This window comes from Heteronotia binoei, chromosome 18, assembly GCF_032191835.1.
Source record: "Heteronotia binoei isolate CCM8104 ecotype False Entrance Well chromosome 18, APGP_CSIRO_Hbin_v1, whole genome shotgun sequence".
Lineage (NCBI taxonomy): Eukaryota > Metazoa > Chordata > Lepidosauria > Squamata > Gekkonidae > Heteronotia > Heteronotia binoei.
In genome coordinates, this window is record NC_083240.1 from 15,242,109 (window position 1) to 15,268,122 (window position 26,014).

The 26,014-nt window shown below is 44.6% G+C and overlaps 1 protein-coding gene across 4 annotated transcripts in view; it reads right to left on the minus strand.

Moving 5' to 3' along the window:
- Positions 1–26,014, minus strand: part of LOC132586940 (multiple epidermal growth factor-like domains protein 6) — an 85,655-nt gene that overhangs the window by 36,438 nt on the left and 23,203 nt on the right. For all 4 annotated transcript variants that reach the window (XM_060259101.1, XM_060259099.1, XM_060259100.1 and 1 more), the window contains one exon: positions 19,793–19,902. In XM_060259101.1, coding sequence (XP_060115084.1) covers positions 19,793–19,902 — 110 coding nt within the window. The remainder of the gene's footprint in view (positions 1–19,792; positions 19,903–26,014) is intronic.

Below are 26,014 nucleotides of genomic sequence, written 5' to 3' on the forward strand. Positions count from 1 at the left end.
TTCCTTCTAGTCCAAGTTTCCTGTTTCACACAGCAGGCAAGCAGTTGCTCTGGAAAATTGACAAATAAGGTATAGAGGCCGAGGCCTTCCCCTGGCATTGCCGCCTACCATTAGTGCTCAGAGGTTTACTGCTTCTAAATATTGAGGCTCCCGTTATTCCCCATATCTAATAGCCACTGATGGACCACATGTTCATGAATCTGTCTGACCTCCTTTTAAAGCCATTATAATAATTTTTAATTTATATCCCGCCCTCCCCGCCGAAGCAGGCTCACATGTTGTGGCCATTACCACATCCACTGGCAATAAATGCCACAATTTTAATTACCTGTTGAGTGAAGAAGCACTTCCTTTTGTCAGTCCTTAATGCACTGCCCATAAGCTCCATTGGGTGCCCCCAAGTTCTAGTATCATGAGGCAGGAGCAAGGCTTTTTTTTTTTTTTAAAGCAGGAACGCAGTTCCGGCTGGCTTGGCATCAGGGGGTGTGGCCTAATATGCAAATGAGTTCCTCCTGAGCTTTCTCTACAAAAAAAGCCCAGTGTGAAACAAGGGTGACATCAGGCCTAATATGCAAATGAGTTCCTGCTGGGTTTTTTCTACAACATAAACCCTGGGCCGGAGTTTATTCCCAATCTGGAATTCTGGTTTGTAAGGAAAGTGCAAATCCCTGTTTCGACACATTGGTCAATTACAGTGTGCCACAAATGAGGAAACAATTAATTAAAATGGCCACTCCCGAGCAGCAAAGGTGGGAAGCCTGAACTGCATCCAGGTTTCCCTGTCACTTCCCATGTTGACCTACATTTTTTTTTCCTCAGAATTTTCTCATATCCTCATTTTCAATCTGCTGCCCTTATACTTTCCCTTTCTCAAATTGGATGAAAGGTATTTTGAGAAAGCATAGAAAAACCAAGAATCATCTAAGGAAAGACAACAAACGGAAAACAAGGATTTGATGAAGCTTGGAGGGGGAAAATCCCTGCAGGTCTTCACCCAAATTATAGCAAAACCTCCACATGAAAAGACCCCTGGTTGCCGTCCTGCCTCAGCTAAAGAAGAGATATGATCTCCTGCCTTGGAATTTTTCCAGACCTTCACATCTCTACTGAAGACACAAACCCAGGCCTAGCTGCTTTCCTTATAGTCAGTTGACCCCCATCTCAATTGCAAACAAGGCTACTCTTTTGTAATTAGCTTCAAGTATCACTTTACTAATTTTCATCCAGCCCATATCCCACAGAGAGGCTGACAGAACAGCCATATTGCGTTATGATACTGCAAGAAGAAAAAGATCTTTGACTCAAAGCTGTTGCTTACACAGTGAAATTGTAAAGAAAAGGCTAAAGATACAAGCTGGCTCTCTAACAAAGGCTCTGTTTGACTGGACGGGGACCAGAGCAGAAGACTTTGGCCCAGGTTTGGCTGGCTGCAGCGGAGACTTGCTATGCTGGACTTGGAGTCATTGACAGCAAATTACTCAAGAGTTATCTGCAGGAAATGCCCTGAATTCTCAGCAAAACAGCAAGCAGATATGAGCAATTAAGGCAAGCAAAATCTCTAAAATGGTGTGGCACTGCCACTCAAGAAGTCCCGCTTTTTAGGATGTCCTCCCCTTTGGTGTCAAAGTTAGGTGGCGAAAGGGCACAAGCTCAAAGATTACTTTGCACACAAGCGAGTAACACTCTCCTCCAGTGTAAGTGACCCATTCAAGCTGTCCCCAAACCTCCCCATTGCAAACAGGAAGGCTTGAAATCTGCCTTCCCCCCACCACGTGAACTGAAAGACTGCATTCCACTATCTACCCATCTACCCCTCTATCTATCCTCCCCCCACCCCATCCTTACCATAGCATCAGATCCAAGTAGGGTTGTCAATTCCAGAAATATCTGGGGACTTTGGGGGTGGAGCCAGAAGCAAGGTTGTGACAAGTATAACTGAACTCCAAAGAGAGTTCTGGCCATCACATTTAAAGGGACTGCACATCTTTTCAATGCCTTCCCTCCACTGGGGCTCATAGAATTGGACCCCCTGGTCCAATCCTTTTGAAACTTGGAGCGTATTTTGGGGAGAGGCACTGAGTGCTATGCTGCCAATTTGGTGCCTCTACCTCAAAAAACAGCCATCCCCACAGATACCCGTGGATCAATTCTCTATTATACCCTATGGGAATCAGTTTCCATAGGGAATAATGGAGTGCCCAGCAAATATTTTCCTCCCCCACCCCACTTTCTGAAGACCCTAAAGTGGGGGGAGGGCCTCCAAACCAGGGGATCCCCTGCCGCCACCTGGGGATTGTGCAACAAATAGAGAAACACAGCAAAGAGTGACAAGAGAAAACCCTAAGGTTCCGTGATAACCTGCCTCCAAAGAAGCAATAAGACAATTACGCAAATATACAAAACAAACATCTATAATATTCAAAACACTCAAACCATCTTATAAATATACCCTGGTAAAGGTAAAGCTAGTCCCCTGTGCAAGCACCAGTCATTTCCGACTCTGAGGTGACGTTGCTTTCACGTTTTCACAACAGACTTTTTACAGAATGGTTTGCTATTGTTTTCCCCAGTCATCTGCACTTTCCCCCCAGCAAGCTGGGTACTCATTTTACCGACCTCGGTAGAATGGAAGGCTGAGTCAACCTGGAGTTGGCTACCTGAACCAGCTTCTGCTGGGATCGAACTCAGGTCGTGAGCAGAGGGCTCTGACTGCAGTACTGCAGCTTTACCACTCTGCACCACAGGGCTCAGAAGACCTAAAGTGAAAATGAATAACAATGGTACCTTTAAGTCTCCTCTCCATCAGTTAGAATTTGCCCTCACTGATAAATCATCCTTGATCAAACATCAGTGGATTAATCCACCAAGGAAACCCCTTCAGTCGCAGCCAAAGTAAAGTGGGCTCTCCAACTGGGTGGGAGGCAGCTTTTATATATGTAAAATAAGTTGGCTGATCAAACAAAGAAAACTCGCAACCCTCTCCAAAGTCAAAGATGAAATATGCAACCCATTATTTGCCTCTCCCGAGTCGGTCCTCTCCAAATACAAAAGGTCTTTTACTTACAAGGTGTTGCTTTCCTCCAGCAAACACCAAGTGTTTATTTCAGAGCATGAACATCTTGATCAAGAGCGAAGTGCAAACTGATGGCGCTTGGTGTGCCTATTTACTGAGAAAACACAATGTTTGGGCAGAGAAAACAATGGGTCTTGGCTGCTTGTTGACTCAAGAATAAGCTACAAGGACCCCATGCCACATCTTGTTTCCTTATAGGGCATAACAACAGGAGAGGAAGGAAATCCACTAGTTATTTGCAGAAATCCTGCAGGGCATATGCAATCCAGGGAGCTCCCTGTTCTCAGCTGGGCAGATAAAGAAATAGAACACTCACCATGGGCTGTTCAAGGCTAGACACTAGAGATCTGTATTTGGCTCAGATGGGAAGAAGCATGTTCTATATGAATACTCAAGGGGGTGGGGGACTTGGGGGTGGGGGAGAGGAAGTCCATATCTCCCATTGGACTCTCCCTCAGAAGGGAGGGAGAGGCAAACTTCAAAGACAAATCCACCCTGGATTTTGCAAGCACCCTGAGCAGCAACCCTCAACTGACCTAAAAGACATTCTTCTGCCCAGATGTGACCAGGGCTTTTTTTGAGCTGAAGCACACCGGAGCACAGCTCCGGCTAGGCTCCTGCAGGGGTGTCAAACTCATGAGGGCCGGATCTGACATAAATGTGTCCTCGTCGGGCCAGGCCATCTGTGTTATAAAATGTAATGCCAGGTAGGGGAGATATAAACTTTAATAAAGGACACAGACAAACACACACACAGCCTACTCCACCTCAGTCAACAGAAGGAAGAGAAGCTTGGCTCAGTAGCTCTGCTGTGTGATGGAGAGAGTCTGGCAAAGTTAGCTCTCCTTCCCCCACTTCCTCTCCAAGGGAGGAGCTTTGCTCTGTTGCTTCAGTAGATTGAACAAACCTAGCAAACAAGTTGTGATGCAGAAGGACACAAGAGAGGGAAAAGAAAGCTGTAGACAGTGAGTTGTCCGCGGGCCTAATAAGAGCCCTCTGAGAGCCTGATTCGTCCCCTGGGCCACATGTTTGATACCCCTGCTCCAGCAAAAGAGAGCAGCCACATGTTCCCACATGCACTGTGGCAGCAACTTCCTGGAGCCCGGCTCACTGGGCAGGCTCAGGGGGCCATGCTGCACTGTAACAGTGGCTTCCTAGAACGCAGTTCCCGGTGACCTCTTAAGGAATGCTAATAGGTCTAGCTAGAGACCCCCTCCTCCTCCCTTCAAGCAAGGAACAGAGATTTGGAGTTGTTAAAGACTAGAGAGTCTTCAGGAAGGAAAAGTCCGGAGACAACAGGGAAAACTTCCTTGACCTGGCATAACCAGGTCAGTGGGAAGGGAAAGGGGGCTGATAAAAACTCCTTGAAGAAGGAAGGAGCACTCTTTCTCTTTTCCTTGGGTGTGAGAGGACACAGACTCTTCTCTGGGAAGGCTGCCTTGACCTTGTGTTCGCCTAAAGAGCTGGAGCAAGCTTGAAGGTAATGATTGCTCTATAGGAGTCTGTAACATAGTAGAAGAAGAAGAAGATATTGGATTTATATCCAGCCCTCCACTCCGAAGAGTCTCAGAGCAGCTCACAATCTCCTTTACCTTCCTCCCCCACAACAGACACCCTGTGAGGTGGGTGGGGCTGGAGAGGGCTCTCACAGCAGCTGCCCTTTCAAGGACAACCTCTGCCAGAGCTATGGCTGACCCAAGGCCATGCCAGCAGGTGCAAGTGGAGGAGTGGGGAATCAAACCCGGTTCTCCCAGATAAGAGTCCGCACACTTAACCACTACACCAAACTGGCTCTCCAAGATAAAAAGAGCCTGTACTATTTTAATACCTGCTAGGGTATGTATAGAGAGAGGGACAGAGGAATTGCATTTTTACCTTTCTTTTGTATCCCTTGTTCAGTCTGGTGCTGTGCTAAAAGTATGCTTGTCAGGGGTCATTTTGTAGAAAAATAGGTGGTGGAGCTCATCCAGGGATTGTTATGCAGCTGCACCTACTATTCAATGGACAAGGAGGTGGAACTCTCAGAAAGAGGAGGTGGAACTCTCAAAAAGGTTCAGGAGCTGAGCTGCTGTGAGCTCCCACTGAATCCGAGGCCTGATGCTTGTACACATTTTCTTTTTAATAAATATTTTATAACTTCTGACGCTGGTAGTGGTTCTCTGTCCTATATAGACCTTCACCATCTCAGACACACTATTTTCAAAGGAGTACCAGGTTGAACGCTGGCAGTTGGCAAGTGGTTATTCCTACAGGGGTGTGCAAGGCCATAAATTTTCCCTGTGGTGACTACGCACCGCGCAACAGGAGACACAAAGGCAAGGCCTCAGGACTTGGAAGAGAAGTTGGAAGTCCTGACCCTCCCAGTGGGCAATTCTGTACAAAGGTCAGGTGATGGTGGTGTACTACCCAAGAGGAGAAGAAAAACCCCACTGGGTACTGAGAAAGATCTATGCGAGCAGGGCAGAATAGTGTCTGCAGGCCAGAACAGGCATGTTTCACCACAGATGAACATATGAAGCTGCCTTATACTGAATCAGACCCTCGGTCTATCAAAGTCAGTATTGTCTCTACTCAGACTGGCAGTGGCTCTCCAGGGTCTCAAGCTGAGGTCTTTCACGCCTATTTGCCTGGACCCTTTTTAGTTGGAGATGCCGGGGACTGAACCTGCGACCTTCTGCTTCCTAAACAGATGCTCTACCACTGAGCCACCGTCCCTCCCCTAAGATGGCTTCTCACCTTGCGCAACCATTAGCTACTTCCTGATTTTTAGCAAACCATAGTTTGTCATTGCAAATTACGACTTGGACTAGACATCATGAAAAAAATACCCTGGTTCATTTAAATTAACTATGACCACTTAAACACTACCCTGACTATGGTTAGTTAGAGTCCATCCAACCAGGATATGAATGAAAGTTTTGAAGTTGATTTATTAACTACAGTAGCCTTAATAATAGTTTCATGTGGTATACGAACTTGAACATCTGAGCTTGCGCCCACGGAGCTGCACCTAGGGTTGCCAACCTCCAGGTGGGTAACACAACAAAAAATACAAGCTAGTGACCAATTAACTAAGAAATATATCTTGTGCAAGAAGCCTCATACTGAGCTGTAGCCAATGTGAAATTGCTGCTGGAGACGCTCTGCGTCCCCTTTTTAAAAAAATATGTAAAGAATCTATATAATTGAATCAATATTGGTCCCAGGTCTGATGAAGACTGGAAAGAAACAAGTACTTAATCACCACACTACTTGTCACCACACTACTTTGGGACTTGAATGTACATGTTTTGGACATTTGGACTGGTTTCTATATATTTCTTAGTAAATTGGTCACTAGCTTGCATTTTTTGTTGTGTTATCCATTATAGTGACCTCTCTCGGATTGTATTTTATTCCCTTCCCAACCTCCAGGTGGGGCCTGGTGTTCTGGAATTATAAATAATGCTCAGAGATTTGTCCCCCCAGAACAGGGGTGTCGAACTCATTTGTATTGAGGGATGACTCTGACATAAATGAGACTTAGTTAGGCTGGACCATGTTGAGTTGGGCCGAGCCATGTACCTATTTAGGATTAGGTAGCAGAGATATAAATTTTATAAAGAACACAGACAAATAAAAATATTTTTTAAACTTAAAATATGGTTAAAACATTAGCACATTGGTCTAAAAGATGCTTTTTTTGTATTTCTCCCATGGGATCCAGGGAACTGGGCAAAGGAAGCTCTGGCACTTTCCTTCCTTCTCCAAGGGACTTTGGGGGGAGCCTCAGCCAATAGAAGGAAGAGAAGCTTGGCTCAGTAGCTCTCCTGTGCAATTGAGAGAGCCTCACAAAGCGAGCTATTCCTTCCCCCTTCCTCCCCAAGGGAAGAGCCTCAGCCAATGGAGAAAATAGAGGTTTTGCTCTGTAGCTCCGGTGCAATTGAGCAAGCCTTGAAACGCAAGCTGTTTTTAGAAGGAAGCAAGAGAGAGCAAGAAGGAAGCAGATGACAGCCAGTTGCTCAGGGGCCTGATAGGAGCCCTCTGGGGGCCTGATTCGGTTCTCGAACTGCACGTTTGACACCCCTGCCCTACAGAAAATGGCAGGTTCAGGGGATAGGATTCTATGGCATTACATCCCTGCTGAGAGCTCGCTCCTCAAATTCTGTGCTCCTCAGGCTCCACAGTCAAAATTTCAGGAATTTCCCAGCCCAGAATTGGTGGTCCAAGTAGGGATGCCTGACCAAGGGGAAGGTGACAGAAGCCAGCATTTTTAAGCAAGCCAGGATTGAAAGAATCGTGCGGAAGCCAAATCCTTGCTTCACAGACTAACTGCAGTTATAACCAGCCGTGGTTTTGTGTTGAGCTGAACTTGCTGTGGATTCCAAGCCATAGTTTGCCAGCTCAGCTGTAATAGCAGCCAAGAGTTTGCCAAAACCCAAGAAGGAAGTAATTAGCAATAATTACAGAGGAGGGGGGATCGAAGCCCAAAGTCCTTTCCAGGCTTATACTTCTACTGCCAAACAATAATTTGTAAATATGGCTGAACCATGACAGAGGGAGAAGAGAGAATGAGATGTTAGACCACCAGATGTTATGAAGATCTACTCCGTTACACCCCCATCTACTCATCCCTACACATTCAGCCAGATCCAAGGGAAAAAAGGGGACTTTTTAGCTTGCTGGCAAAAGAGATTTAAAAAAAACAAAAGGGCTTTAGAAAAACCAATCAGTAGCATAAAGAAGATCAAAGCATATTTTGTGTGCCGACCCAGTCGCCAAAGAGGGATGGGCAAGGAGAACAAAAGCCCCGGAGTCTAAAGCAAAGATATATTTCTTCAGAGAGAAAGAGTAAACGGAGAAGAGAGAGAGCTTTTGTGTGCCTCAAGTACCTGAATTCAAAACACATGGCATTCACGTGCAGAATCTCTCCGATCTAGAGTGCCAGAAACGAAACCACAAAAAAACAAAAAGCCAGGGAAGAGGAACAAAAGACAGCGAGGAATACGCAGCTCTAGCTGCTGCTTCTCAGGTGAGCATTTTTGCAGCCGACTCGGAATTAATGAATAACTGTGGCAGGGTGCAGATAAGACTACGTCGACCCAAAGCATTAATCTGTGTTTTGCATTGTGTGACGATTTTCTTGGATCCTTTTGATAGCTGTTCTGCAGCTCAGCCCTTACCCCTCATTAATAGGAATGGGGTAGCTGGGACTGGGCTTTCATCTCCCAAATTATCCAATTGTTAAAGCCTTCCGTAGGTTTTTCTTATTAGCCACTAGGGGAGTCCTTCGGGGTTGGACACGGTACATGAATGCAATTTATTCATTAGATCTTCATCCTACCCTCCTTTCAAGGAGCTCAGGGCAGGGGCTGTAGCTCAGTGGCAGAGCATCTGCTTTGCATGAAGAAGATCCCAGGCTCAATCCCTGGCATGTCCAGTTTAAAAAGAACCAGGTATGAGAGACCCTGGAGAGCTGCTGCCAATCTGAGCAGAGCATATTGATCGAGCTGTGGTGCTGGAGAAGAATCTTGAGAGTCCCGCGGACTGCAAGAAGATCAAATCAATCAGTCCTAAGGGAAGTCAACCCTGACTGTTCCCTGGAAGTTCAGATACTGAAGCTGAAGCTCAAATACTTTGGCCACCAAATGAGAAGGGAACGGTCACTGGAGAAGATCCTGATGCTGGCAAAAGAAGAAGGGGATGGCAAAAGATGGCTGGACAGTGTTAGTGATATAATTAACATGAATCTGAGCAGACTTCAGAGGATGGCAAAAGAGAAGAGGGCCTGGCATGACTTGGTCCATGGGGTCGCAAAGAGTCAGACTCGACTGTGCGACTGAACAACAACAAAGTGGTCTAATTCAGGATAAGGCAGCTTCAATGTGTAGGATACACAGTACCTCCACAGTTTATCCTCACAACAACCAGGTTAGGTAGATTCTGCTGAAAGAGAATGACTGGCCCATAGTCAACCAGTAAAATTCATGGCAGAGGGCAAACTGGAACACAGATCTCCCACATCCTAGTCCAACTTTTGCACCTCATAAATTTGTACTAATTTATTCCTTGGAATAATATCATCTCCTCTACATTCTCCAAATGTATGCAGCAAGCATACATTTTCAACACATCTGGATCTCCTTGCATTGCTGCTTATTATTACAGAATCTCATACCCATGAGTAATTCAATCCAATCTAACCAGTAAAATTGTCTTATATTGTTATATTCCCCTCTTGCTCAAATAGTGAGAAATTCCAAGGGAAACACTTCTGGGTCAGGTTTCCTATGGAGGAGAGCAAACTGAAGACCTATGTGGAGTTTGTAGTCCTGTGCTGTATGATGCAGCCGCATCAGTTAAATTCGGTAAGTCTGTAGCTATACCAAGCCACAGATTTACAGCACCGTAAAGCCAAAAGTTGCAAAAGGCATCCAGACACTTCAAGATCACAGGGCCAGGTTCTGTATTGAGTCTGGAGTTCTGGTAAGGTATGTAGGAAAGCTCCAGCCCAAACACTCCTGGAATGCCATTCAGTGTGTTATTTTTAACATAAACATGATGGTAACCGTGATAATACTCATTGTTGGGCTTTTATCACACCACTGCTTGCAATAACTGGTAATAAAACAGACCATTAACACCATGACTGTATTTCCTGCTATTCTCTTCCTGCTGTTGAGAACAAAACTCATTCACTCTTAACTCTTGTAGAGAAACAGGGAGGACCCAGAGGTGAGGAGTGGAACATGCTTTGCAGAAGTTCAGTTCAGTTTAAAGATCTCACGTAGCAAAGCTTAAAAAAAATGGTGTGGTGCTGGCGAAGACTCTTGAGAGTCCCTTGGACTGCAAGAAGATCAAACCAGTCAGTCCTAAGGGAAATCAACCCTGACTGTTCCCTGGAAGGTCAGATGCTGAAGCTGAAGCTCAAATACTTTGGCCACCAAATGAGAAGGGAGCACTCACTGGAGAAGCCCCCGATGCTGGAAAGACAGAAGACAAAAGAAGAAGGGGATGGCAAAAGATGAGGTGGCTGGACAGCGTTACTGACGTGACTAACATGAATTTGTGCAGACTTCGGAGGATGGTGGAAGACAGGAGGGCCTGGCATGACTTGGTCCATGGAGTCGCAAAGAGTCGCACTCGACTGAGCGACTGAACAAGGGAAGCCTCAGCCTCATTTGATGCGGTATCAGGCAGCTGCATAAAGGAGGACAACCAATCTCGACAGGATGCCTTGCATCCACTGAGGTCCAGGTTCTGTGTTTTGTTACAAGCATTGCAGGCAGTAGAGTCAGCAAAGCCCTTTCTATCCCATTGCCAACGTAGGCATCACTGGGCTCGATGGCCTGATTCAATTTAAGGCAGCTATTGATCAATCTGTATTTTTTTTTAATTACTGGAGACTTGATTCCTCAGCCATCTGCCATCCTCTCTGGTATCCCCTAGCCCACATCTGATTCCAGGCATACTTTTGCTCTGACTACAAACAATACCTGAAACAGTTTGCATGCAAAAGCTTAATTCCAATCACTAACCACTGGTTAATGTGATGGTCTGAATGCAGGTCTCTCCACTAGCCATGATTAGTTAGGGTCTGTCACAGTAGAGCCAGAAACCGAAAAGTGGGTTTGTTAACCAGAATCTGAACTATGATATGCTTTGATGTCCGAACACAGATATCCTGGATTAAGCCTGTTTCTTTCTCAAGTGCTACAGTATATATTCCCGACAGTATACATTGCCAAGGCAAACCAGTGTTTGTTGTCTGTGAGCCAAATCCTGGTTTCACACAAGCTAACCACAGCTGAAATAAACCATGGTTTGATGTTATGTCTGTACAGAGCCTTAGATGGAAGCTACTTGGCCAATTTTGAAAAAAGAAATAGGAAGGTCGTAACATTTGCTGCACAGACATCAAAGTGGTGACCAAAAGGTACAAAATTGGGTGGTGGTCAATAAAGGACATATTATTCTGCAGAATATGTTGAAAATGTGACTAGACAAGAATCAAAACATCAAGAAATTCAAGAAGTAGTAGAATTCTACTACAGAAGATGATTTACGGAGGCAAATTTTGGACCATTGTTACCTTCCATGCAAATCTACTTTTGCAAAAAATAGGGTATATCCAGGGGTGGAATTCTAGCAGGAGCTCCTTTGCATATTAGGCCACACCCTCCTGGTGTAGCCAATCCTCCAAGAGCTTACAAAAAAGAGCCTTGTAAGCTCTTGGAGGATTGGCTACCTCAGGGGGTGTGGCCTAATATGCAAAGGAGCTCCTGCTAGAATTCCACCCCTGGGTATACCTAATTTTAATAAATACACTACAGACCTTACAAAGCAGAGAAAATGGGGTAGGTGCAACACCATATTTCCATCGGTGCAAAGACTTCTGCCCATGTAACGTGCCTTTCTCAGCTCCTCCTCCATGCCATCCTGAAATGCCCTCCCCCAAATACTGCTCTTGGAGGAACAGAAGTAGGATTTGAACCAGGCATTTTGAGCTGTCATAGGAGGAGAAAGCTGTGAAAGTCACGCTCCATGGGCAGAAGTCCTTGTGCCTGTAAAAATGCAGCACTGGATCTATCCCATCATAAGCTTCCATTCACCATCACCCAAGGCTTTTTTTTTACTGGACACCTTTTTTTTGGACACCTTGATCTCCAGCTTAAATCCCACTATGACCGAAGTCTGAACCCATTGTTACCTTGGACTTCGGCTGCATGAAAACAGTAGCCCTTAAGCTTTGTGTTGGCTTCAGTTAAGTTGTGGCTTAAGAGTCTTATTGAACATCCTTACCAATTGCTGCTTATGAATACAAAGGTAGCATTCAACTTGGACAGCCCAGATCTCCAAGGTAATGAGATAGTGTTGAAAAGGACCTTCAGAATTCTATTTAAGATACTATCAAGCGGAGGAGAACAACTGATTCGGGCCTCTGGAAATGCATCAAACACCAAAGGGTAGTTGACTGACTGGCATACTTTATTTGCATGCAGTCAACATCATATACAGATGAAGCTGCCTTTAGTCCATTGCTACTCAGACTGGCAGCGATTCTCCAGGGTCTCAGGCAAAGATCTTTCATATCCCCTACCTAAACTTTTAACTGGAGATGTTGGGGATTGAACCTAGGACCTTCTGCATGCCAAACAGATGTTCTACCACAGAGCCATGGCCCCCTCTATGTTTACCAATAATCCATTACCTAAAATCCATTTTCAGGTGATGGTATTGGCATACATGGCAGGAAGACATACAGTATGTGGGCTACAAGGTTGCCCACAGGTCAATGTCAGCCTTAGACCAGGGAAAGCCTTTAATACAAAACTGAGCTCATATTTCTCTCCTTGCCAGACTAGGCAGTGGCCCCAATGACAAGCACACTTTCCCTTAGAAAAATAGGCATGCAATCTGTACCTCTGGTATGCAAACAAATGCCATTGTTGGCTCCGGTTCATTACGGAAGTTGAGTGGCATCTCTCGATCCCTTGGTGACATCACCGTAGAGTAAACTCCATAGGCTACTTCCAAGGTTTCTGCTTGGCTAACAGTGGATTTCCACCAATGCAAAGAGCTTCCCACCAGTGCCACAAAAACTTCCACTGGCAGAGCATACCTCTGCTGCAGCAAGGGTCCTTTCATCAGTGGAAATGGAAAATAAACACTGGATCCAAGCCCATCCATTTTGGAAATGTACAGCAGAAAGGAACACAAGTTCAGTTTTAGACTGGAAATGTCTACAAGGGCTTGAATCCCTGGGTTGCATAAGCCTATGAGTTGAGCCTCCGTCTGCCTGTTTCTTATAGGTCAGTACAATCTCTCCCTTCATACCAAGCTCATGTCCTTCAAGACTAGAGGTAAGCTTCTAAGGAACACAGGACATATCCTGCTGGATCAGACCATAAGTCTTGCCCCTGACCCAGTACCTGAAAGTCTCATTGAGCTTGCATGGCTGTAGATACTCTTATCCCTCTATGAATATGTCTAACCACTTTTAGAATGCCCTTGTGTTCTCTAGACTGGACAAACAGGACGGTCCATATGACAAAGTATAACTGGTCAGGAATCTGACATTAAAACATTACAATATTCAGAAAACAGTAGGGAAAGATTTTAATCATCCAAAGAATGCTAATGATGATCTAAAGGTTACTGTTCTCCTAACAAAACGACTGCAGAGGGAGAATACAATGTGAAAGTGCCAAATTAGGATTCATCAACTAACCCTTCCCCATGTTTGAACAAGGACTTGGATTTCCTCACTCACTGTAGGTTCTAATAGCTCAGCATGACCCACCTTTTATGCACGTTAATTCATTCTGCTTATCTTATGTCACGATGTACCTTCCCCAGTTCGGCTTTTATGTTCCCCCAGGTCTGTCTACCTCGAGAGTGGTCCTCCTCACCTATACTGAATGGATTGTTTTCTCTTTGATTGGTTATTGTTTCAAAGTGGCCTCTCTTTATAACATCTCCCCACTCCCACCTTTCTGCTGCTTGTAACCTTAAGCATATCTTCTATGGATATAGACTTCATGCATCTGACTAAGTTAGTTAGTTTTGTAGCAGGAACTCCTTTGCATATTACGCCACATACCCCTGATGTAGCCAATCCGCCATGTGCTTACAGGGCTCTTAGTACAGGACCTACTGTAAGCTCCAGGAGGATTGGCTATATCAAGGGGGGTGCGGCCAAATATGCAAAGGAGTTCCTGTTACCAAAAGGCCATTTATGCCTTGTGGCAATGAGTCATCGTCTTCTTCCTATATGAATACTGCCAGACGTTTGCCCAGAAACTCATTAGAAGCTAAGATGGTTTTATTTAATTTCATTTGGGAGTGACACAAAGGATGGAACAACCACATCTAGAATCCAAAGGAATGGTGGAGGGGTGCAGCCAAAGAAAGTCACACATGAAAAAGCCTTTTTGCAAAAGAATTGGACCCAACATTTATGAAGTGTGATCTGACAGCACGGGAGGACATTATGAGTGGGGCAGACACAACCCCTTTTGATAAAAGGGGAGTTGCTAGGAAGTCTAGTGTTTCACAAGACAATTAACTGATCTCTGGTGGAAGAAGTTCAGTATACAGACCTCTCCCTACAGTGTAGCTTCACAGCATTTTCCATGACATTTCGCTATTTGTTTTCCAGCCTTCCTTTTTTGCAGAAGATACTCTGATTCTCAAAAGGGGCATTAAAAAGGGTGCTGATCTGACAGCGCCTAATTTAACAGGCAGTACAAAGCGATCAGTAAAATTTAACTGAGACATGGAGAGGGAGGGGTGTTTGTTGCTGATGGGTTACTGGTTACCCCAAACTGGTTGTGTGTTGAGCAGAAATAAATCCCCAATAAATTTAATTGCATCTAACAGAAGTCAATATGTGTGACAGCACACACTATACAGCACATATGAACACATGCACATTTGTGGTGTGTGTTTGTAACCCATGTGGACCAATGATAACCTATCAGTAATCAATGATAACCGTGTTTCTTTTAGAAAAGTAAAAATCCTACTGAAAATGGAACAACCAACCAATGCTCCCTCTAAGCTGTGAAGTTCTACTTTGTGAGCTACTGCATAAATTAAGTTTGCTCTGGGGTCATTTTTCCTGAGCTAAAATAAAAATGAGTAAGCTGGAGGTTTAAAATATGGTCAGCTAGCTCACACCAACAGTTTAAACTTCAACCAACCAACAAGTTTCTAAAGAAACTTAGCTGGGATAACGTTGAAGTCCAATACTTAACAATGGGACAGAGTACAATTTTACCCCAGTGGGAAAATCTTTTTTTTTTCCTGGAGAAAAATAAACAAAAAACGGTAGTTAATTTTCTAGTGGGGTGTCATACAACTAACAGTTGCTAACAACGTGTTCAAAGGCAAAGTGTTCGTGCCATTCACTTTTGAGTTTTTCGCATGAAACGTGCCCTTGGGATATGGGCTTAACGATGTCCAGAACAAGGATTTCAAATGTATTCACAGATATTCCTATGCACATTTAGACTCTCTTACTCTGAAGTAGATGCAAGTCGATGAAAGAGAAAAGATCAGGGATTGCCTGATGATGAGGTAATCCAAAGTAGGAGTCATGTTCGCCTTTAAGACCAACAAAGTTTTATTCAGAACGTAAGCTTTCATGTGCTCTAAGCACACTCCATCAGATGAGGATTCAAGTACAGTGAACAGGGCTATAGATAGCTGCTAGGCAACGGTTTAGAATGCAAAATGGTACAAATTTAAGATCCAATGACAGAATAGTGAAATTAACAAATTGAGCAAACCTTCGATCTGGGTAGCATGAGTATGAGAAAGCAATAAAATATTAATATGTCAAAATGTGAGAGTGTCTGTCAATCACTCTGTTATATAAGCCTGGGTCAAAAAGAGGGCATTGGTATCTCAGATGTTTTTCCCATCTAACTAGTTTGCCTTTTAACATGCAACATACATATAGTTTGCCATTAGAAGAAAAATACATTAAAATATAATGGAAGATGGGTTTAGTATACATAATGAGATAAAAAGCCAATATCCCTATTTAAGTATGTCAGTACAGCTAAAAGAGAAATACATTGGATAGCGATGTTCTTGTCCACCTAACTTACTATTTAACATGTGAACATCATTCAAGTTTGCCATCGGAAAAAAAGAATACAATAAAATATAGTAAAAATGGGTTAAGTATATGTAATAAGCTAAACAGCCAATATACCTAAGATTCTATCAGGAATGGTAAATTTCAGATGTATCTTGTCACTTACAGCTTATAGATAAAGCCACCCCAACATACCATTGATGATCCACTGACCCTCTTGGACAAGGAAATTGTCACTAGACAAAAGAGATAGGCCTGCCCTCACTAACCAATAGTCCCCTAATCTAAAACAGCTACTCAGCAACAGCCTACTTTTAGCGACAGAAAAAAAAGAATGAGGCCTTGCCACATATCCAGATGCCGTCTCTGTTCCCCATATTTACTCAGGGAATAACACCATGGAACCTAATACCACCATGGGGACTCATTCCTTTGCTTATCTTCCAACAAAACATATGCTTTCATTGCCAATAGCGCCTTGCTGCTACTTATTGTAAGGCAAACCGTTCGGTCTTCTTCACGAAAAAGAATAAAAAGACGTAAAAGAGATCAGGATCTGGGAAGGTTTAATCCCCCCCTCTGCAAGTCTTTCAGCCTCGCCCACCTCACTGGGCCGTGCTGAGGATAAAATGGAGGAGAGGGGAATGATCTAGGCCAGGGTGGCCAAACTTGCTTAATATAAGAGCCACGTAGAATAAATGTCAGAAGTCTGAAAGCCACAAGACAGGAAGGAAGGAAGGCAAATAGTTAGGGGATGGAGAGGTAGAAAGAAAGCAACTTTAAATGCATCCTCCAGACCAATGATTTAAAGTGACAAATGCCTTCTTCCAAGCCAACTGACAGGATGATAGGGACTTCAAGAGCAACAAAATATGTGTGAAAGAGCCGCATGTGGCTCCTGAGCCACAGTTTGGCCACCCCCGATCTCGGCCAGTTCAAGTCCCCATTGGGAAGAAAGGAGGGGTCATAATGGAAATATATAAACAAAATAAAAATGCATGCATGGCCTATTTCTTTGGGGGGGGGGAGACTGGATTCATACCCCACCCTTCACTTAGCTTACAATCTCCTTCCCCTTCCCCGTGAGGTAGATGGGGCTGAGAAAGCTCTCCCAGAACTGATCTTGAGCAGCACAGCTCTGAGAGAGCATTATGATTGACCCAAGGTCACACCAGCAGGTGCATGTGGAGGAATGGAGAATCATACTCAGTTCTCCCAGATAAGAGTCTGCGCATTTAACCAGAAGCACTAAATGCTCAGCAACATTGTCCTCAAAATGGACCCACCCTAGGGAAGCAACTCTAGGAAATCCACATGCAACATTCAGACTCAATGCCTAGCATGTCGAGCAAAAAGTTTATTGGGTGGCAGTTAGGGTTGCCAGTCTCCAGATGCGACCAGGAGGTCTCCCAGAGTTACAGCTTATCTTTAGATAGCAAAGAACAGTTCCTCTGGAGAAAACAGGCCCTTTGGAGGGTAGACTGAGGTGCCCAAACCCCTCCCTGCCCAGTGTCTCAGGCTCCAGCCCCAGTTCTCCAGGAATTTCCCAACCCAGAGTTGGCAACTCTACAGCAGGTGGTGGGAAAGGCAGTTGGAAAGTCACAGCCAGTTCAACAGCCAATATTGAGCTGGACAGACCAATAGCCTGACTCAGTAAAAAAAACAGTTTCATCAGTGGAGAGGAGGGGTTTCAACCCTTCCTCCTGTGACCTTTCCCAACATAAATCACTCCCCTGAAGCCATACTTTGTGGCTGGTAGGAAAAACAAATGATTCCTAGTTGTAAAAGCTTAAAGAGACAGGGACCAATTTCACACTAGACCTTTAATCCTGGTTTAGCCCTGTCACCAAGCTGACATTCTACACTAGAATCATAGAGTCATGGAGTTGGTTTCTCTGATTCTCTGGTTCTAGTGTAGAATGTCAGTTTGAGGGCAGAGCTAAACCAGGATTAAAGGTCTAGTGCAAAATTGGTTAGGCTCTCACCCTGTTTTGCCCATATCAGTTCTAAAGCACATTCCTAGCTTTGTTCTGCCTAAAAAAGTACACTTTTTTTTCATGAACAGAGATCATTGTTGTTCTTCACAGAACTCTTTCCTATCTGTGTCCCTACTCATTATCTCGCGCATGGCTTTTCCTTCTACAAACGATATGTTTCCTCCTTCCAACTCTGGTAGTTCAAATGACCAAGTTCAGATGTTTCTTTAGGCGGCCCCTTTCGCTTCTCCTCATGCAGCCTTCCTGAAGGCAATTATTCACTTCCTCGACAGGAAAACCTTGACAGTAATCAATTTGCTTTCTGAGTTGAGAGAAGGTCATATTGAGTTTTGTTTTGATCACCACATGGTCTTTTTTAATCTTTGCCCTGCTTCCCAAAGCTGGGGGGGGGGGGGGCGGTTGGCAGTCTCACCAATGAATAAAGGAATGCTGGGCTTGAGACACCAGTTAATGATGGAGAATAGATAGTAAACATGTGGCCTGAAATTGGGACACCTTCCTCCACACAGTTGTAGTGACATACTTAGGTCTCTACAGAAACCCTGCTCCACACAATCTAGGCTTGCCATTTCCCCAGGAGGGGGCAGAGGAAGACCTTCCCCCAGCTTCTGCTGCCTGACACTGCTTTGAGGCACTTCTGTTATCAGTCTGAGGCATTTTTGTTAGCTGAGGCATAACTTAGGCATTTTTGTTATCAGTCTGCTTTAATGGATTATGTTCCTTTAAGAACTTTACTACATAGAAGCTGACAGAAGCAGAGCTTGTGCTTTTTCTCCAGATCTCCTTCTGTGTGACTCTTCTAGTCGCTCACTGCTTTGAGTGGCGGCAGGATAAAAAAAAAAAAGTAGAATCCAGCAGCAGTGTCTGCACCATTATGTCACTTCTGTGGAAAACCTGGAAGTAGCATATGATAGCTCTAGGAATTGCTGGAAACATTATGGTTTTAGCATACAGCAGGGGTGTCAAACACATGGCTGGGGCCAAATCAGGCCCCCAGAAGGCTCCTATCAGGCCCCTGAGCAACTGGCTGTCATCTTCTTCCTTCTCCCTCTCTCTCGCTCCTTTCTGCATCACAGCTTGCTTTGCCAGGCTTGCTCAATTGTCCTTTATAAAGTCTGTATCTCTGCTACCTAATCTTAAATTAGATTTATCAAACAGAGACTCTTAGATCTAGAATTCCATAAACTGTGTCCTGTCTAGTTCTATACTTGCTCTCCTGCCTCACTTGGACTTGATTAGACGGCCAGGGAAATGGCCAAATATTTATCTGAACTAGATAACCCACAACAGCAGATAGCTTTTATGCTGGGTAGGATGAATGCATTTCCCTCCAACGTTCTCTATGGGAGATTTCTTCAAGTCCCCTTTAGCGAGAGACATTGTCTATGCGGGTCAAGCTCGCCTGATTCGATCCAGCGTATCTTATTGAACTGCCAACTGTGTTCTAATCTCCAGAAGGTTCTGTTAGATAGTCTTGCCTTACCATCCTATAATCAAGAAAACAGGAATGATTGCCATTTCCTACTAAATGACAGCGTAACTGATATCACAAGAGCTGTTGCCAAATTCTTGGCTGAAATTGTCAAAAATTATTCTAAGCGCTTCCTGGCTCTTTAAAAACAGTATTTAATTGTGTTTGTCTGTGTCCTATATAACATTTATATCTCTACTACCTAATTTTAAACAGGTACACACATGGCCCGGCCTGACATAGCTTGGCCCAACAAGGTCTCATTTATGTCTGATCCGGTCCTCATAACATATGCGTTTGACACCCCTGAGATAGACCATTCATCTGATCCAGCAGAGCTCTTCTTATGTTGTCTTCTTGTGGTCTTATGTAAAAAACAGAACATTTCAGAAAGCATGCTTGAGAGCTACTTAGCGGTAGGGCACCTGCTTTGCATGCAGAAGACCTCAGGTTTATTCCTTAGCATTTCCAGTAAAAAGAATCATTACAGAAAAACTGGCCAACTGAAAGAAACCACTGGGGCTGATCTGATTCTGAGACCAGAGTTTGTATGCACTGCTGAAGTAATTCACAAAAATAGACTGAATTTCCAACACCCGTACAAGTAATCATGTGCACCAATTCATTAAAGGATAAAAGTATCTTCAATAGACTATGGTACTTACGGTAACGGCAGCCTGACTCTCCTCCAAGTTGAGACCATCCTGAACAACATTTGTACACCGTCTGGTACTGCATACTGTATATTTGCTTGTTTTCCATGTAATACACTGTCCTGAAATAGAAAGCATGCAGATTATTATGTTGTACACACAGCTCAGTAATAGACACATCCAGGGCTTTTTTGAAACTCATTTGCATTTTAGGCCACACCCCCTGATGCCAAGCCAGCCGGAACTGCGTTCCTGTGCATTCCTGCTCAAAAAAAAAAGCCCTGGACACATCTGTGCTTAACCATAGCTGTTGACCAAATGTACCAGGCCGAAACTTAGAAAAACACAGTGTAAATCATAGGGTTAATCCTCAGTTAAGAATGTCAAGCCGAAACGTAAATCTTTCACTTCCATATCATGTTCTCTGCATTAAGGTACTCCAGGATTTAAATAAGGCCCGCTTGATTCCATCAGCCCCTTCTCCGATTTAAGACATCAAAGGTGCAGATCTTTCCAACCAAAAATATCATCTGCAATTAAAGTTCCATAAGGGTTTTTTTCAGGCAGAATGGATAGGCTTAGATTGATTGATTGATTTAATCAGGTTTTTGACAGCTCTTCCCAATGGCCAGGCTCAGGGTAGTTAACAACAAATTATATTTTACAAACAGATAAAATTCCGAATAATAATAATAAAAACTGTAAAACATTATAGTTCCCCCAAAAATGGCATCTGAATCCTGGTGGTGCTGCTATCAAGCAGAGGGGGAGTAAAGTGGGAGCGGAAGTGCCAAGATGAAAGCATAGTTGCCTTCAGCCAAATGCCCGGTGGAACATCTCTGCCTTACAGGACCTGTGGAATGGTAATGAGTCCTGCAGGGCCTGGATGGAATCTGGCAGAGAGTTCTACCAGGTTGGAGCCAAGGCAGAGAAGGCCCTGGCCAAGGACAGCTGGATGTCCCTCAGGCTTGGGACCACCAACAGATGTTGGTTGCCACCAGGGCTGGCACACCCACTAGGCAAACTAGGCAGTTGCCTAGGGTGCCAGCAGGGCAGGGGTGAAAAATTTAGCTTTCCTCCCCTTCCCCCTAGGCAAGTGCCTAGTTTGCCCACTCCTCAGCCTCCTCCTCCCTCCCTTCTCCACCCCAGGTCTATTTCAATGCCCGGAAGGGCAGTTGAGCACCACTCCTGGGCGATCTAAAGGGCCCCCCTGCCAATCAGCTGATCGGCTGGTAAAACAGCATGGCACTCACCATCTGTCGGGCCACAACAGGTAGGGGGCCAGCAGCCTGACTTGTCATAGTTGGTAAAATGCCAGCCTGGCAACATTGGAAACCTGGATCTCCATTGTCAGTGAGACATCCATGATGTCCCGAGTCAAATGTCTCTAGACTCTGGGCGTTTGGTGCCAGGAGTCAGAGCCCCGCACATATGAGCCTCAGTTGGCAGGGGCACTCAAAGCAAGGCCTCTGAAGATTACCATAGAGCAGGGGTGGCCAATGGTAGCTCTCCAGATTTTTTTTGCCTACAACTCCCATCAGCCCCAGCCAGCATGGGGAATGCAGTTCCGGCTGGCTTGGCATCAGGGATGTGGCCTAATATGCCAATGAGTTCCTGCTGGGCTTTTTCTACACAAAAAAAAAGCCCTGGATATGGTACATGGGTGAACACTACTGCTGAGAACAAAGCCAGGCTTGGAGCACGTCCAGATTAGCTTCTGGATGACAACCTCCCAGCAGACATTGATGGGGCCAGAAAGAGAGGCAGAAGCTGTCATCGTATCTGGATTGAGCTCCAGTCGTGATCTGCTATTATCCGTTCATTCATTTCAAAACTTTATAGGCTGCCTCTCCAGTGGACCCGCTTGAGGGGGCATACAAAACAAAACATGATAAAGGGATTAAAAAGCGTTAGCAAACTATGAAAATCCCAAACCATTACAAACAAAGCCAGAGCATTTTAAAAAGAGCACAAAACGTTTAAACAGTCAAAAAATGAGCCTCCCAAGACAGTCCTCAGGCTAAAAGACGGCAATTTAAAAGATAAACCACTTACCTGGGTAAAAAAAAAAAAAGAACCATCTAGGTTAAAAAGCACATTTTAGCCTGGTGCCTGAAAGAGGATTAGGGTCAGCACCACGTTTGAGGTTTGCAAACTGGGCAAAGTCCAGCCTGGACTTGGGCTCAGGTTCAGATCTGTGCTCATTTCTAAAAACCAGCACTTTTACACTTGAAGATTTCATACTTTTAGCTATTTAATATAAATTCCTTTGGTATCATTCCCTTGAAAAGTGGTACATCAATATTGCAAATAAAACAATACTACTCAGAGAGATGCTCCTCCAGCCCCATCAAGTTTTAGTATGGGTATTTTTCATAAAAGTTGCATGAGCAGCCAAAGCAGATGCAGGGCCTCTTCTACAGTGGCCCAAAGAAAATGTAGGTGCAAAAAAGTACTGAAATGCTGCCTAAGAAATTTCAGCTTTCCAGTTTCACCAGGCTTTTGAAAGTAGTTTAAAAATATCATTTTAGCTTCACTGCCACTTAAAAAAAAAAACTAATTTTCAAAATATCCCTTTGGCAGGACATTAAACTATTTGCTCCAGAAACAAGAGGAATGCAAGAGAGAGAGAGAGAGAACTTCCTGCACAACAAAGAATGCCAGGTGCATTCATAAAAAAAACCCAAATCTGCCTGCACAAACCCTGGCTACTAAATAAGGGCAATGTGTCTTCAGAAAAGTACAGGTCCCAAGCAAATTAAGAACTATAAGATAGTTTGCCCACTAACTTGCATAATTATCAAATGAATAATAGGGTTGCCAGGTCTGTGTTTGAAAACACCTGGAGACTTTGGGGGTGGATCCGAGAGAGGGGGGGTTGGGGGGGGAGGGGCCTCAGCATGGTATAATGCTATAGAGTCCATCCTTCAAAGGAGCCATTTTCTCCAGGGGAGCTGATCTCTGCCTGCTGGAGATCAGTTGTAAAAGCAGGAGATCTCCAGGCCCCACCTGGAGGCTGGCAAGTTGGCACCCCTAGCTTTAAATCAATACTGATTAAATTTAAGTGGGTTGGCATGATGGTCTGAAGTAACAGAACAAACTCTGTGCACCTGATGAAACAAACACATGAAGCTTATACCTAGAATTACACTTTGTTGTCTTAAAAGTGCAACTGGACTCAAATTTAAGTACATCTACCTGCTAACCCAATCCTCAAAACTGACGCTTAAGAGTGAAGGGTGAGCTACCTCAGGGCAACATTTAAAATCTGCAGTTGCATCTCCAATACCTTTATATGCATAGCATGAGTGAGGAGAGGTGTCTGTTTATCTGGTCAATAAGCGCTGCAAGGTGGAAGGGGACAATTTGGACTGAAACTGGGATGGGAGACAAGCAGAAAACCCTCCCACAATGAAGCACTCCAAATTCTCCCACACTCACATACAGAAAACTGTTCCTTCTGGCAAATCCCAACCACCACTCACCAAAATCTTGGCTAATTACACCCTCAGTTGCAGAAACAACTAAGATATACCAATCAACACATATACAAGCAAAGAGACTGCCTTATACTGAATCAGGCCATTGATCTTAGCAAGGTCAATATGGTCTATTCCAGGGGTCGCCAAATTGTAGCTCAGGAGCCACATGTGGCTCTTTCACACATGTTATGTGGCTCTCAAAGCCCCCACTGCCCCACTGGCTGGCGTGAAGCAAGCATTTTTCTCTTTAAATCACTTCTCCAGCTGGCAGCTTAGAGAATGCATTTAAAGTTGCTTTCTTTCTACCTCTCCCTTCCCCATCTTCCTTCCTTCCTTCCACCTCTGATGTTCATGTCTTGCAGCTTTCAAACATCTGACATTTATTCTATGTGGCTCTTATGTCAAGCAAGTTTGGCCACCCCTGGTCTATTCTCATTGGCAGTTGGCTCTCTAGGGTCTGAGGCTGAGATCATTCATATCACCTGAACCTGATCCATCTAACTGGGGATCAAAACTGGCAAGCAAATGTTCTACCCCTGAGCCATGGCCCCACCTCAATTATTCCTAGGCGCTCTCTCATTTTTAGAAAGCTGTTATGACAGTAAACACACCAGAATCAAAATATACTCTTAACAGACATAATTTCCAATCACACCAAAAAAAAAACTGCCCCCCCTCCCTGCCCCAGTTAAAGCTTTAGTTGTTCTGTTCATCTATGAAGCCTCGCTAAAAGATAATAACGCATCCTTTGGTTTCATTCATATTGTGCATATACGTCTAACCCCTTTGCAAGGAAAAGAAAGAGGGCGAAGTGAAAAATAAAAGGCATTCTGCCCATATGAGTACAAGCGGTTAAAACATGGAGAGAGAGAAAGACACGTCTGGAAAAGCAATATCTAGTCATTAAAACGGCAAAACAGCTAGTAAAGTGGGGAAAACCCATCTGGATCTCCTGCTGCTGAAATCTCCATTGCGCTCTGTTCTAAGCTCAACAAAAGACTGTTTTTAACATCCCAGAATCCACTTTAAAATGTGCAAGTTAGTGCAGGGAACTCAAAAGATGCCTCAGAGAGAAAAGTTTGCTGGCTAGATTAAATGCATCTTTGCTACCTGTTCTATTCTCCCACCTATCACAAAGGGAGCTACAGTGTCTGGTTTCCATACTTTTTGCCTGTGATGTTCTCATTTGTTGGGTAGCAAAGTATGAAGGAGACCCTTAGCAACAGACTGAAGGCCATAATGCTGACCACTTTAGGTGGTCTTCCTTTGCAGTGTGCAGATGTAGCAGTACATCCCAATATATATTTGGAGCATGTAAAGCAATGCCATACTAGTAGGACGGGTAGGTTCTCAGCTCAAACTTGATTATCTTGAATCTTCCCCTGTACCCCATTAAGAACATAAAAAGAGCCCTCCTGGATCAGACCAATGGTCCATCTAGTCCAGCATCCTGTCTCACACAGTGGCCAACCAGTTCCTCTGGAGAGCCAACAACAGGGCAGAGAGGCTGAGGCCTTCATTAGAGCATCAGAAGAACCCTGCTGGATCAGACCAGTAGTCCATCTAGTCCAGCATCCTGCCTCACACAGTGGCCAATCAGTTCCTCTGGAGAGCCAACAACAAGGCAGAGAGGCTGAGGCCTTCATTAGAGCATCAGAAGAACCCTGCTGGATCAGACCAGTAGTCCATCTAGTCCAGCATCCTGCCTCACACAGTGGCCAACCAGTTCCTCTGGAGAGCTAACAACAAGGCAGAGAGGCTGAGGCCTTCATTAGAGCATCAGAAGAACCCTGCTGGATCAGACCAGTAGTCCATCTAGTCCAGCATCCTGCCTCACACAGTGGCCAATCAGTTCTTCTGGAGAGCCAACAACAGGGCAGAGAGGCTGAGGCCTTCATTAGAGCATCAGAAGAACCCTGCTGGATCAGACCAGTGGTCCATCTAGTCCAGCATCCTGCCTCACACAGTGGGCAACCAGTTCCTCTAGATGGCCAACAACTGGGCACAGAGGCCAAGGCCTGATGTTGCCTCTTGGCTCTGGGATGCAGAGGCATATTGCCTCTGAATGTGGAGGTTCCCCTCAGCAGCCATTGTTAGACTTCTCCTCCATGAATCTATCTAATCCCCCTTTAAAGCTGCTTATTCCTGTGACCATCACTGCATCCTCTGGCAGCAAATTCTACATTTGAATCACTGTGTGTTAAGCAGTATTCCCTTTTGTCTGTCCAATTTACTTTCTGTCAGAGGGGGGAAAGAATACAGGTGGCTGCATGCCCACTTATTTGCACAGGCTCGCTGGAGGGAGGAAACGGTGGCTAGATGTAGAAGCTCCTATATAAGCTCATTGTATACAGTCACGTCAACACTTCTTTTTTTCTTCAGTGTTTTATCAATGTAACCATTGGAGAGGAAAAGATATAGAGGAAATGAAAGCTGCAACAACAATGGTGGACCAGAAACCCAACCAATCCTGGAGAGATGCCGGCCCCCCAGGCCACTGGCCCACTGGGATGCAAATGGCACATGCCCACCATGATGCGCAAAAACCAGGAATCAAACAACAGAAGATTCTAAATGCATTGGTTCCACTTGGGAACCACTTTGCTCCTAAAACACAACGGCTAGCTAGGCCTCATTGTGGAGTTTCACTGGCTACCAGAAGTCAGAGGTTAGAAAATGTTAAATGTTGCAGGATGCATTTCACACATCCCTAACAAGGCTGAAGGAGCCGAGTCATTGCCTCACATGAAAT